Source organism: Gamsiella multidivaricata (genome assembly GCF_025024155.1).
Source record: "Gamsiella multidivaricata strain RSA 2152 chromosome Unknown BC939scaffold_32, whole genome shotgun sequence".
Classification (NCBI taxonomy): domain Eukaryota; kingdom Fungi; phylum Mortierellomycota; class Mortierellomycetes; order Mortierellales; family Mortierellaceae; genus Gamsiella; species Gamsiella multidivaricata.
In genome coordinates, this window is record NW_026251740.1 from 50,107 (window position 1) to 62,211 (window position 12,105).

The window sequence follows — 12,105 nt, forward strand, 5'->3', positions numbered from 1 at the left end:
ATCCCCCTTGAAGACGAGAAAGGCAAGATGCCGAGGGCGACAATGATGATCCTTACCCATTGCAAGGAGATAATGGCCTTGTCCCCAGTGCGAGTGATGCACACGGCAGAGCTAGGGGGAAGCATCATGAAGAGTGCGGTTTTCGGACATGGGTAATGCTTCTTGGCACCTCTCCTTCTCAACAGGCACGCTCTTCACTTTCCTCATTCCGACATTCATCGGCATTCTTGAATCTTCCTTCGATCTGAAATCACTTCAGGGCCTGGACGAACTTTATTATTATTATGGCCATATTGTACACACCCGTTTCCCAGCGCTCCTCGAGCCCAGACCATTCTCGAAGCATCGGGGATCTGGAGAGCCACGGAGACCGGGACCATGCCAAAAAACCGCTCCAGCTGACGTTGCCCCAGCGACAACTTGTCGGCGTGCTCGTCTTTGTCTGGCTGCTGTGTCTCTGGGTTTGGCTGAAAGTCCTGGTATGGCCATTGAAGAACAACGCACGACCCAATGGCACGCACTGGCCAATTGCGCACGTTCCTGAACACAATTCTCTCTTTGAATAGGAAGCGAATGCCGCCCAACGTAGCCCATTGCTCTTGTCAACGAACGTACTTTTGAACACTACCGACCTCTACCACACATTAACTCTCCCACTATTGCGCCTCACCAACCGTACGAAGCTGATCAGCACTCGATGTGGATCCACCACGCTGGCTCCACATCTGCTCACATTCCTCAGCAATGATCTGTACGACCTGTCACAACAAACACCACCGCCACCACCAGCCGACGGAGAATCACCCATCATAACCCAGGCCCACAGAAGGCCATCACGGTACCTGATTGCGGTCGTCCTACAAGATTCAGAGACGGTCCTGCCAGACCTATTAAGCCGGATCCTGGAGGTCATTGCGGTGCTGGGTCCAAATAACTGCCATTTATCGATTGTGGACCGCGCCTCGACAGATAAAACCAGGGAAACCTTGCGATTCCTGAGCCGCTTTTTGGACGATTATAATGAAGAGAATACACAATCTTTGGATGGGTATACACTGGGGCGCAGTAAGGAAAGAGAGACTATCAAACAGACAGGAGACAAATTAGCAGGTGCGGAAAGTAGGCGAAGGCATTTATCTTATACGATCACGACCCTAGTACCAAGGGATAATTCCTTGAAGCAGACGACGGGAACCAGGAATATGGCGCTGCGCGCACTGTTGGATAGGGGTTCGGAAGAGTTGTTCGATGAAGAGGTTGTTCGAAACAAGGCAGTGGCAGAGGAGCAAACTGAGCATGGTGAGGTGAAGGAATCCTTTGACGAGGTGATCCTGTTGGATCCGGTGGTGACATGTGCGGAGGATATTCTAGAGTTGATTTTTCAGAGTCGGCTTCAGAACGCAGATTTGACATGCGGAATGGATATTGGGCACACGGTGCGCCTTCAAGAGTCGGATTCCGTAGAAACAGAAAAGACGTTGGAGCAAGGAGGTAAGACTGCGGTATGACAAGGTCGGCTTATATTTCAAGCATCATTAATTCTGCTAACATTTTATTCATATCATTGTCACTCTACACGCTTGTGCTAGTCTACGACAGCGTAAGTATTCACTACACGTTCACATCAATCCATACACACAGCTCGCTCAACTACAAAGAAGGTGCTGCTCAGAGCACTGACTAGGTCCTTTCGTCTTTCACAAAGTCGCTCACTAGGGACATATTCGGTCAAAAGCTGCAGCAAGACCCCACGGACCTATCCATCTTCTCCACCGACACCGAGACTCAAACTCGTTTTCTGAAACGTCTCCCCTTCCAAGTCGAGTCCTGCTGGAGCGGCGCCATTATCTTACGAGCCTCCAACTTATCCTCCATCCCTTTCTCTGATCCTTTTAACCCGCAAGACTACCAATCAGTCGGCCAATGCAACCAAACCGACGATCGTGTGAAGCTCATCCAATATCTAAGGCAGTCTTCATCTGCATTTGAATCCTACAGTCCACGAGTAATCGTTGTCCCGAGCATCCCATTCCCATATTCCTCTAAAGACTATGTCAACCAAGGCCGGTTCAATGGCTGGGGACTCTGGCCAAAGACCGAGAAGCAGTACCGGGACCAACTCGAAAGCAAGCTGGAGGCCGAGAGCCGGCATCCACTGTATGGGTACAGGCCCTCGACAGCGAGTTATGGGTATATTCTGCGAGTCAAAAAAGACGGAGACCAGGACCCGTTTGTGGAAGGCATGGAGAAGGATGAGAAGAGCAGCGAGGCAGATGTAGAGAAGTGGGGAGCCGAGTCGCTGGTGGTCTCGGAAGAGGTTACGGTGGCGTTAAAGACGAAGCTGGAGGAGATCGGTGCGGCGTTTGGGGTGCAGGATATTCAGAATGCGGTGATATTGAAGACGGAGGGGGAGATGATCGGTAAATGGCGCGAGCGCTCTGCTTCCAGCGCCTGGGAGTGTTGAGCCCGTCGTGTCTCAAGAGCTTGTTTAATTGCCATAGTACGACCAACCATACTTAAGAAACCCCAGCCCCTCCCCCCATAACAAAAAAGTAACGGCAGTTTGTTCTGCAGACTTTTCTAAAAAACCTTACAACCAATTTAGAGGGCTAATGTTTCTTAGAAACACACCTTTTCTAAAGCCAGTTTCAACCGTATTTACATGTATACTCCTCAATGTCATCCCTCATGGAATTTGCAACTTTGTCCTAACCGCTCTTTCGTACTTTCGTTTGATGAAATGGGAGGAAAAAAAAAAAAAAAAAACCTGAGAAGATCGACCAACGAGCGCGTTGGCAACAGGAACGAGAGCTGCTTATGAGGAGAGGGGAAGGAGCACCAGTTTGAGTGCCTGGGAACAAGTAGTGGGAGCCATGAGCAAGATAATCATGGAAGGAAATACATAAGAAAAGCACAGCGTAAAGTAGGCTCCAGCTGAGAAGCGTGCAACAGATGAAGGACAAGAGAGTGATAAAGAACTATATGCTTATAAAACTGTTTGTCCATGGACTTATCCTGATTAGAGACCCTGCATAGCACTTTTCAGGATGGTGCGGCGCCTGTAGGAGGCACAGTGCTTTTAGGACAGCATGGGACGTAGGGATACTGTTATACGGCGCCCATGGAGGGCATGGTGGTTCCTGGTGTGGAACAAACCTTATCTTAACGTGCTCAGCCTTCGATTCCACCGCGTATAAAGCGCTCTCCCTCTACATACGTCTCTCTCCCACTTGTTCCCTTCGCCGTCTTGTTCTGCCCAAATTCATCCCAAGATGCCCATCCGGCCACTCGACCTCCCGGAGATTAGGGAACACATCGGCCTCTTCCTGAGCAAGCAAGATCTTCTCTGCTGCATCCTCGTCTGCCAAAAATGGCACCAGTCCTTTAAGCATCTACTGTATCGAGATATTGATTTCCTTAAATGCAGATGGTGGATGGGGCCACCATTGGATCACCTATACAGTCCCTTATCCGGCGACCATCAACACCCACGCCATATCAGCTACTCCAGCCATGTCCGACGCCTCAATTATGTATGCGAGCGGCGCTTTGATTACCTTAAACCGACATACACAAACCTAGAAAGCCTCTCTCTTGTCTGGGACTTCAACGACGACGGTGGAGTACAGCAGCATCATCATGGCCAGCTGGTCGATTTTATACAGCGACACCATTCAACCCTCAAAGAAATCGCCGTCTCTGAAACTACTCTTGGCTTGCCGGTGTACCTGTGGGAGCTTCTCGCAGAAGAGACCCTGTTTCCCAAGCTGATGACCCTTACTGTCACGGAAGACCGGCGCTCTGATCAAGGCAGGTCCCCTGCCTTCTGGAGAGCCTGCGCAAGAGTCCAGGCGCTCGAACTCGACGGCTTTCGATATGATGTCCCTGACAGTCCGCAGGTATGGCCCGAGTTCAACTGCCTGGAGAGCCTTATCTTGCACAAATCTGAATCACATTACATCTCTAAGCAAGTCGAGCTACTGCCATTACTGACAAAGTGCCCTCGACTAAAGTCTCTCCAATGGGTGCTTCATCGTCGGTACTACAGTTGCAGCTGCTGCAGCGACATCGAAGATGACGCAGACGATCCTGATGTCACTACCTGTAGTGTCCAGATTATCGATGGGCTTGCCGATCTGATCACATCGGCCAGACTATTGCATCTCACAAGCTTGGAGCTGACCATGCATCCTTACGATGGACCTATTCAGTCCACCCGAGACGCACTGTTGGCTGCCTTCGCCAAGCTTCTGAACAACCTTACCTTGCCCTTGACTCGTTTTGGCCTATACGACTTTGATATCGACTCCCATTTAACCTTCCCTGCAATGCAGCGGCACTTTGCAACAATCCGGTTCCTGGACATTAGCATGATCCCCTCGGACTCAAGCTGGATGGTGCAGACAATCATGACCTCGTGCCCATTGTTGGAGGACTTTTCAGGGGACGTAATTCGGGTGCTGGACATGATGGAGGGGGCGCCGTGGGTCTGTTTTGGACTACAGATACTCCGTCTCGTTTTTGAAGTTGACCCGGAGAACCGCACTCCTGGAAGGACCAAGAAGGATCAATGCCTATTTGCGTACAGGCAGTTATCCAGGTTGAGTCGGCTCCGAGAACTGGATTACCATGGTAGGAACAGTACCCTAGAAGACTGGCACAATGAAGAACGGCTTTCGTCTATCCTTATACAGTCATCAAGGCACAACCGAGACCTGTGCTTTGAGCCGCATATTCAAGGTGTCCACGTCTATTCCCATCATTACTGGCATTCGGACTATCCACGGCCAGAGGACTTTGAGCAAAAGTAGCACACGTCTTGATATAAAATGCGCGATGTACTGTATTCACCCGAATCCGGTCCACTTGCGCAGTACTCTGTTGTCTGTCATATTGATCCTCGTTGGTGATCGACCGCAGGAACTTGGTAGCTCTGACACCCCCCCCCCCCCCTCCTCCTCCTCCTCCTCTCTCTCTCTCCCATAATCCACCTTGGTTCTTGTAACAGCACCAGCCGGTTGACCATGGCCAGTCAGGGTCTTCATCAACGTCAGAACTCAACGACCGGGTGCTCAGGAGGAGGAAGATTACTACTGCATCTATGATGAAGTGGACAAGTTGAACCGAACGCTGAACTTCAAATAGACATTGAGAATCCATCAACCTGCCAGTTGTATTCCTGTGATCTGTCTGTGCTGTTACAATTAGCAAAAAGATCTGAGCACCGAAGAAGCAGCCAAGTGTTTATAGCGATATTGATTTTTGTTCCTTCGATGGTGGGAAAAGCATCTTTCGATCCAGAACAGGCTGTGAGAGTGATCAACATGCTTGACAGCGAAATCACAGGAAATGATGTTATTTATGACATGCAGGTTCCTCTCAAGATTGGCGGTAAAGGAAGGCGCAGGGAGAAGCGAATCAGGAGCAGCATTGGTCCGAAAAAGAGGGAATGGTAGCACAAACTGAACACTGAAGGCAAGATAGAAAAAGATCCTATGAAAGCTCAGGAGAGTAGGAATGCACAATGAAGGAAGGCGACAACAGGTGGTAGAAAATCATAGAGCAGTAATGATTCTTAACAGAAACACTGAAAGAGACGCGTCAGACGACATGCACAGGCGCACCGATGGATTGACAGACAAGCAAGCTGTGCCAGCTGTGCTATAAGCAGTGATAGACGCGTGCTAGAGGATATCTGCCGCGTAAAAGTGGAAGTTATATGGGCACAAATGCTGCAGCTAAGCAGTGACGTACCGGTCGACAAGCACTAGTTGACGAATTAACTGCCGGAGATTATTTGCAAATAGAAAATAGACTGATCGACTTCCTTTTTTTTTTTTAATTTCTTTTGTTACAATTGCTATATGTTTCAAAATGCTATCTTGATATCAAATGGGAGGGGGGAAGGTTTTTACGCCTTAACGGTCTCGACATCAATGTTCTTCAACGCATGCGAGAATGGGCAGATCTGGTGCGCGACCTCGACCGCACGATCAAAGTCCTGACCCTCCAATCCAGACTTGGCAACCTGCAACTTGACAGCCAATTGGAATCCCTTGGGCTGCTTAGGACCAATGCTGACAAAGGAGGTGATCGTAGTCTCGGGATCGAGCTTCAACTTCAGCTCCTTGGCCGCGGCCGCGAGCGCACCTCCGAAGCAGGCAGAATAGCCGCCTCCGAGCAGCTCTTCAGGGTTGGTGCCTGGACCACCTACAGTTTTTTTTAAAATAAAAATAAGAGAAAGAAAGAGCGGTGGTGAATAACTGCGTGCAGGAGGGTGAGGGAGTGCGAGGGATGAGGCGCAATAAGATGTCCAGGTTGCGCAGTGCAACAACGACAGACGGGGCGCCGTTGAAATCAACGCTATTTGCGTCCTTTTTCATCTCGATAAGCGCATAATCGAAATTGTATTTTCTGCATACGTCAAGGTGATCAGGTCCCCTCTTCCAGTCGTCGTTGCTCAGATACTCTATCCTCTCTGATGAATAATGTACCTTTGGTGCCAAACTCCTTGGGGGTATCCAGATGCAGATCGAGGTTACCAGTCTTGGTCGTGAGATGGCCGTTTCTGATCATTGCACACGCGCGTATTTAAAAAGTAGAATAGGGGTCAGTTGCGACTCATCAAGATAAAAATTGTAATTGGCATTTCGTGAGAAAATCGTTACAACCCACTAAAGGGATCGCGCACGCGAAGTAGACAAGCGAATCGATAACAACGATGCAGACCCCCCGTTCACGCTCTCTTCATTCTAGGCAATGCAGTGCAGCGTAGTGCCAATTCCTCAATTCGGCGGTGTCTTACCTGGCGCCCTTGACAGTGGACTCGGCGGTGTAGATGGGCTTGAAGGAGAGCTGGCGGGCAGCGATTGTGAGAGGAGCAGCGGCCAAGTGCAGACGCGTAGCAGGACGAACGGCAGTGCGGAGGAGAGACATGGTTGGTTATGAGAAGGGATACTTGTTGAGAGTGGAGAGGGGTTGGGTTGAGAATGGAGAGTGTGAGAAATGAGGTTGAAGAAGAGGAATGGAAGTGAGTGACCCCCAAAAGACGAAAAGACGTGACGCACTTTTGTTCCCACATACACTTGTCTCGAGCCATCCTTTCCTCAATCTCCACTATGCCCAAAAGAAATCACTGGTTACACAGCTCCGGTCCCTCAAACTGTCGAACGCTCTGACCCTGACACTTCAGCTTCCAAATCATACAAAATCCCAAACGAAGTATACGCTTCACAATATGCAATTCATCTCAAAATCCACGCTAAGCGAGAACACAATCCATCTCTCTCTCATGTCGCTCTCTCAAAAATGTTGAATAGGCATCCTAGAACAGCCGCTGATACACTTAAAAAGGAAGACAAGATCCGTCAAGCAGTGGCGACACTGTGGCCTGTGGCAACAAGAACGATTGTACGCATCAGGCCAAGACCAATGGCGGTTGTGGAAGAGGCCGTTTATACCTGGTATAAACAACAAGGATCTTTAGGTACGGAAGCTCATGCAGTTGCTCGTTTCTGAAAGCACATTCCTTAGTCCATATACTTTGATAGGCATTAACATATCTGACTGTCGCCTGAAAGGAACTGCTGTGATGATGTGGATCCTCATGAAAGATTTCTTTCGTCCTGAACATAAGCCAGAGCTGATCGCCTTTTCAAATGGTTGGCTCCAAAAGCTCAAGAGATAGAGAGCACTCGAGAGCTACATCGACCATAGTGAAAGCGAATCGGTCAATTTGGATCAGATCTCTATCGTTCTCAAATTGCACAACACCAGTTTCGGCTGTACGACTCGGTTGTTCACACAAAAGTGTTTCGCCCTTTATTAAGAGTAAAAGACTAATGACGCAGGACCCATGGGAGAGGTACCGAGAGTCTCATCGAAAACACGGTTTGCTGATGAAGAGTACAGCCACTCACCATCGCTATCCTCGTCCTCATTCTCCTCCCTCGAATACGCCTCGCACATCTCCACCGTCTTCATGACACAACCCTACGACAAAGACAAAAGTGAACACCGAAACCACTGTGTAACAACAATGCATAGGAACAAGACATGAAACTGCCTATTGATTCATCTTACCCTGACTTGCAATAGGTGGACGAGTCCCTGGGCCTGGGGCTTCCATGTTGTGGTAGTGGAGGGTAGCAGGCACGAGTCGTACAAGTGCAATAACATAATGTAAGCACTGAAGGGGCACGCCTTCATCTCCATCGTCTTGAAACCTCGACCTAAAGAAAGTGTTAGCAGACTCTAGCTGCAACCTTTTAAACAGACCAATGGCGTTGAATGGCTTACCTCCAGAGTATATTGCAAAGAAGCGCGCCTGGCTGCGAAAGTGGATACTGGGCTGTTCCCGTAGCCGGTGGGATGCGATGAGGTGGAGGTCTTTGAACAGCGTCACATCAACTTCGCGCAAGAACTTGGTCGACATCTCATCCCACTCCTTGAGATTCTCTACTACAAACCAGTCGCGCTTGTTGGTTGTGTCTCTGGCTACCAGATCCAGCGTCCGTCCACTCTGTTCACGCGGTGTGGGGGTCTCCACGTCGACCTTGCGCACTATGTCCCTCCTCTTCCCCGACTCCAGGCCCGCCTTTTCTCCATCAATCATTGTCAGCCCGTCCACATCCGACAACATGCCCTTCATGATCGGCCATGCTTCCCTGCACTAAAACGACTCTGACAGATCTTTGTTGCCAAATGAACACGGCTTTGTGATGTACAGCTGTGTCCTAAATCCGTAGAGCACTCTGTTAGTTTAGCCTACCTTTCCATGGGGTAATAGTGAGAACAATCGACTTACCATGACAGAAAAGATCTCAGCACCAGCTCACACGAATACCGGTCTTCCTTCGGGACAGGCGCTGACGCGACATGCTCTCCTTTGACAAGAGCCTTCCTGGCGTCACGCAGATACCTCTCGGTCGTCTCTGGTAATCTGGGAAGTTGGAAGTCATCTAGCTCCTTCATCTCCTTCCACTCATCCTTGGTAAAGAGCGCCTTCGTCCTCTCACAGCCAAAGCCAATCGTATATGAACGCATTCTATAACACGTGTAAAATGCATGAAGACAGTGTACGGTGTTAATACACTGCGCAAAATACAAAAGTACGTGTTATAGAGTAAAAGACGTACTTGAAATTGGCCTTTCGCTTCAGGTTTGCATTGTGGAGGATCTCTTCAACAGTTCTGCCGCTTCTGAGCTTCCAGAATTGTGACCGATTCATCGCGGCAATGGGCTATCGTAGGAGTAAGCACAGAGCACCTGTTAGTCTCTATCTCCAGGAATTATGTATTCATACTATCTAGTTTCCTTTAAGATACTCTGGAGTGTTGACTCGGCGTGCATACCTCTTTTTGGTTGCTCAGATCGGGCTCTGTGCTGGTCGTGGTCGTGGTCGACGTCAAGTCTCCATCCGTGGTCGATCGCTTCCGCTTCTTGAAGCTTGGTGCTGATGATGACGATGACGATGACGATGAGGGCGCTGAGGACATCCTGGCGGCAGCTCGACTAGATGATTCGCTATCTGTATATCATATTACGGTAAGAGTACAGGGGGTTTACCATCGACCACTCACACTTCAAACGCGCTTGTGCTGCAAGGGAGATCACTATCTTGAATCAAAAAGCAACGCAATATAGCCTGAGAAACAGGGCCATTGAACGTATCTAGATGGTCAATGGCGTTCTTCTCTGCCGAATGCATGACTCTCGCTGTGGTGCGGTTCACCGTGATAATAGTCCGGACTCTGGCCTCTTTCTCTGACCTCTCTGCCTCCTGTTCAAGTCTGCGATTGCTCCAATATCGCTTCAAGGCTCCGTTTTTCTTGTCGGCATAATACCTCTCCTTCAACAGGATAAGCGATGCTTCCGTTTTTGGGTCAGAGTCCTTCGCCAATTCCGTCAGACCACCAATCCAAACACTGCATGCGTTTATTTCTGAGAGCTCAGGAACGCTGTCGAAGAAGTCGAAGTGGCCGCAGGCTGGTAGATTTGGGTGTTTTGTGAAGTATTCTTCGAGCTTGTGGTGAACCATTCTTGGTTTTGAGGACGGGAAAAGTGGTTGAAAGGATAAGAGAGGTGACAAAGAACAGCACTCATCAGCAATCTAAACAGTTCGGCAGCATCTTTTTTTTGGGTGGAGGGGAAAAGGGAAGGCAGCGCAGGCTGCTCGTAAAGCAAGAAGCCAGATGTCTGCACTTCCAGGTCGAATATCTGCCTCCTGCGATTAGCGACGAGCTTTTAGATATCCTCCTGGAGCTCATGCACCAACTCCCAGACTCCCATGTCGTATGGTAACCACTGCTCTCTACAAGGGTTACGTGGACCGCATGGTCTCATCCAAGGTGGCTGATAAATGAACTACCTGCGCTAGAAGATGCTGGTCTTGACAGCACTTCCAGGTTGAACACCACCCTTTTGTAGCTAAGGAAGTATCCTCCTGGAGCTCATGCACCAACTCCAGACTCCCATGGTAACCACTGCTCTCTACAAGAGTTGCGTGGACCGCATGGTCTCATACAGGGCGGTTGTCAAGACAATCAGCACCACAAACGAAACAGTCTTCAAAGCACGGTGTACTTACCTTTCAAATGTAGAAGAGGGAGGATTGGTGAGCAAGCGAGTTGATGGAATGACCAAGAAGAGTCTAACACGCCTGTGACTTTTACAATTCAAAAAATGATGGGCAGCACCAAGATGGGCGAAGCCAACCACCAACCCGATCCCCATGCCATTCAAGTCAGAACGCCAACAGCTACTATCCGACCTGGAGCAGCTCATCATTCTCACGATCCTTAACGATGACAATGAAGGAACAGAGGATGCAATCGCGCTGTACCACCCTGTTGATGAGTCGCGCTAGGGAAGGAGAAGAAGGTGAAGATTCGTCGTGTGATGGTTGTTCCATGTTGAGTTGTAGATGGATGAGGCGATGCAATCGCAAAGCTGGAAAATCAGACGCGGTTACTAGCTGTGAGCAAACGCGCCGTAGAGGCAAACGAAATCCACCATAGTGACGAAGTTTGAAAGGGCGCGTTCTATGGCGCGTTTGTGTGTGCAGCATGTTTCGGACTAATGAGTACGCGTGCGAATGTTATTATTTGTTTCTGTGACGCGACTCAAATGTCTATTGCGAACAGCATGCTTGGAATCCTTTGCCGCTCGCTTCATTCTAAGGGAGCCTCTGAACCACTCTATTCATGCTTCTATATTGTCAGAATACACCAATGACACTCTCTTACGGAGCGCGTTCATAGTACATGTTGAACATAATTGGGTCCTTTTTGTCTTTGCATCGACGTGTCACACCTCTCTTTCTGTATGTCTGATATAAAAAAAAAATGTTCAGCTATGATTAGAAATAGATGCTAGATGGAAACATGTGTTATTGCGACAAGGAGTGGCATAGCTATGCGGAGTGCATCAGCCCGCACTGGCGGTCGGTGCGTGTTTGGTGCGTCTCAGGACAGCAGTGAGAAGAAAGGAAGATATAAAAGTCGAAAACGGTATTAATGCGATTTCTTCTTGGAAATGTGCATTTAGTCAGGAGAGACACACGGAGGATGTTTCTCTCGGGCGCAGTGCGCATGTAGACTATGTGTAGGATCGGTTTCTTGGCAAAACAAGAACGTATAAGTTTAGTCCGCAGGGGCTGAGTGTTATGCCGCGCTGTACGTACGCTTATTGAAAGAATGAAAATAGACGGGAACAGGAAATAGAAGGGTTCTATTTTGTGAGTATGCCCAATGTACCAAAAGCGCACATTTTTGTCGTGCTCTGTTGCACCCCACCGTACTGATGATTGGGTCAAGAAAGAAGATGCTCCTCAAGACGACCTTCAAGTGCGGGTGGTTTCCATCCGCTTATCCCATCCGTCGGCATTGACGTGAGCAGAAAAGAGCTTGTTCAAATTGCGGGAAGAGTGTTCATATCAGAGGGAACATCTCTGCATATGGCGAGTATGATAAAGATGGATGTTGTCCCATGCGCGTTCTTAGAAGTACACTTTCTCCCCTAAAAATAGGTCGCGCCTCACAACATACTCTTGCAGGCCCAATCGTCCCTGTCCCTCTATGCCTTCCACAGCCCTTTAAATACATA

The 12,105-nt window shown here is 49.1% G+C and overlaps 7 protein-coding genes across 7 annotated transcripts; 4 read left to right on the top strand and 3 right to left on the bottom strand.

Moving 5' to 3' along the window:
• The first annotated feature begins 172 nt into the window (after nucleotides 1-172).
• Nucleotides 173-1,832, top strand: BC939DRAFT_158467 (cryptococcal mannosyltransferase 1-domain-containing protein). The gene is made up of 3 exons (XM_051550263.1): nucleotides 173-479; nucleotides 567-1,600; nucleotides 1,706-1,832. Exons 1-2 carry the CDS (start codon nucleotides 285-287, stop codon nucleotides 1,506-1,508), a joined length of 1,137 nt encoding a protein of 378 aa, XP_051412210.1. The 5' UTR covers nucleotides 173-284; the 3' UTR covers nucleotides 1,509-1,600; nucleotides 1,706-1,832.
• On the top strand, nucleotides 1,210-2,586 carry BC939DRAFT_158481 (uncharacterized protein). Its single transcript, XM_051550264.1, has 2 exons — nucleotides 1,210-1,600; nucleotides 1,706-2,586. Exons 1-2 carry the CDS (start codon nucleotides 1,505-1,507, stop codon nucleotides 2,462-2,464), a joined length of 855 nt encoding a protein of 284 aa, XP_051412211.1. The 5' UTR covers nucleotides 1,210-1,504; the 3' UTR covers nucleotides 2,465-2,586.
• Nucleotides 2,587-3,991: 1,405 nt separating this feature from the next.
• Nucleotides 3,992-4,898, top strand: BC939DRAFT_451237 (uncharacterized protein). Its single transcript, XM_051555637.1, has one exon. It carries the CDS (start codon nucleotides 4,185-4,187, stop codon nucleotides 4,809-4,811), a length of 627 nt encoding a protein of 208 aa, XP_051412212.1. The 5' UTR covers nucleotides 3,992-4,184; the 3' UTR covers nucleotides 4,812-4,898.
• A 907-nt stretch (nucleotides 4,899-5,805) lies between these two features.
• BC939DRAFT_451238 (peroxiredoxin, Ohr subfamily) lies at nucleotides 5,806-7,052 on the bottom strand. Its single transcript, XM_051555638.1, has 3 exons — nucleotides 6,806-7,052; nucleotides 6,495-6,568; nucleotides 5,806-6,210 (listed from the first exon to the last, which is right to left on the bottom strand). Exons 1-3 carry the CDS (start codon nucleotides 6,934-6,936, stop codon nucleotides 5,912-5,914), a joined length of 504 nt encoding a protein of 167 aa, XP_051412213.1. The 5' UTR covers nucleotides 6,937-7,052; the 3' UTR covers nucleotides 5,806-5,911.
• Nucleotides 7,053-7,618: 566 nt separating this feature from the next.
• BC939DRAFT_158624 (uncharacterized protein) lies at nucleotides 7,619-8,897 on the bottom strand. The gene is made up of 3 exons (XM_051550267.1): nucleotides 8,083-8,897; nucleotides 7,920-7,992; nucleotides 7,619-7,701 (listed from the first exon to the last, which is right to left on the bottom strand). Exons 1-2 carry the CDS (start codon nucleotides 8,648-8,650, stop codon nucleotides 7,937-7,939), a joined length of 624 nt encoding a protein of 207 aa, XP_051412214.1. The 5' UTR covers nucleotides 8,651-8,897; the 3' UTR covers nucleotides 7,619-7,701; nucleotides 7,920-7,936.
• On the bottom strand, nucleotides 8,350-9,716 carry BC939DRAFT_158669 (uncharacterized protein). Its single transcript, XM_051550268.1, has 4 exons — nucleotides 9,354-9,716; nucleotides 9,138-9,241; nucleotides 8,807-9,046; nucleotides 8,350-8,728 (listed from the first exon to the last, which is right to left on the bottom strand). The coding sequence occupies exons 1-4, from the start codon at nucleotides 9,495-9,497 to the stop codon at nucleotides 8,647-8,649; spliced, it is 570 nt and encodes a 189-aa protein (XP_051412215.1). The 5' UTR covers nucleotides 9,498-9,716; the 3' UTR covers nucleotides 8,350-8,646.
• A 737-nt stretch (nucleotides 9,717-10,453) lies between these two features.
• BC939DRAFT_503100 (uncharacterized protein) lies at nucleotides 10,454-10,867 on the top strand (the record flags this gene model as incomplete). Its single annotated transcript, XM_051560363.1, has 2 exons — nucleotides 10,454-10,580; nucleotides 10,695-10,867. The coding sequence occupies 2 exons, from the start codon at nucleotides 10,454-10,456 to the stop codon at nucleotides 10,865-10,867; spliced, it is 300 nt and encodes a 99-aa protein (XP_051412216.1).
• Nucleotides 10,868-12,105: the final 1,238 nt, after the last annotated feature.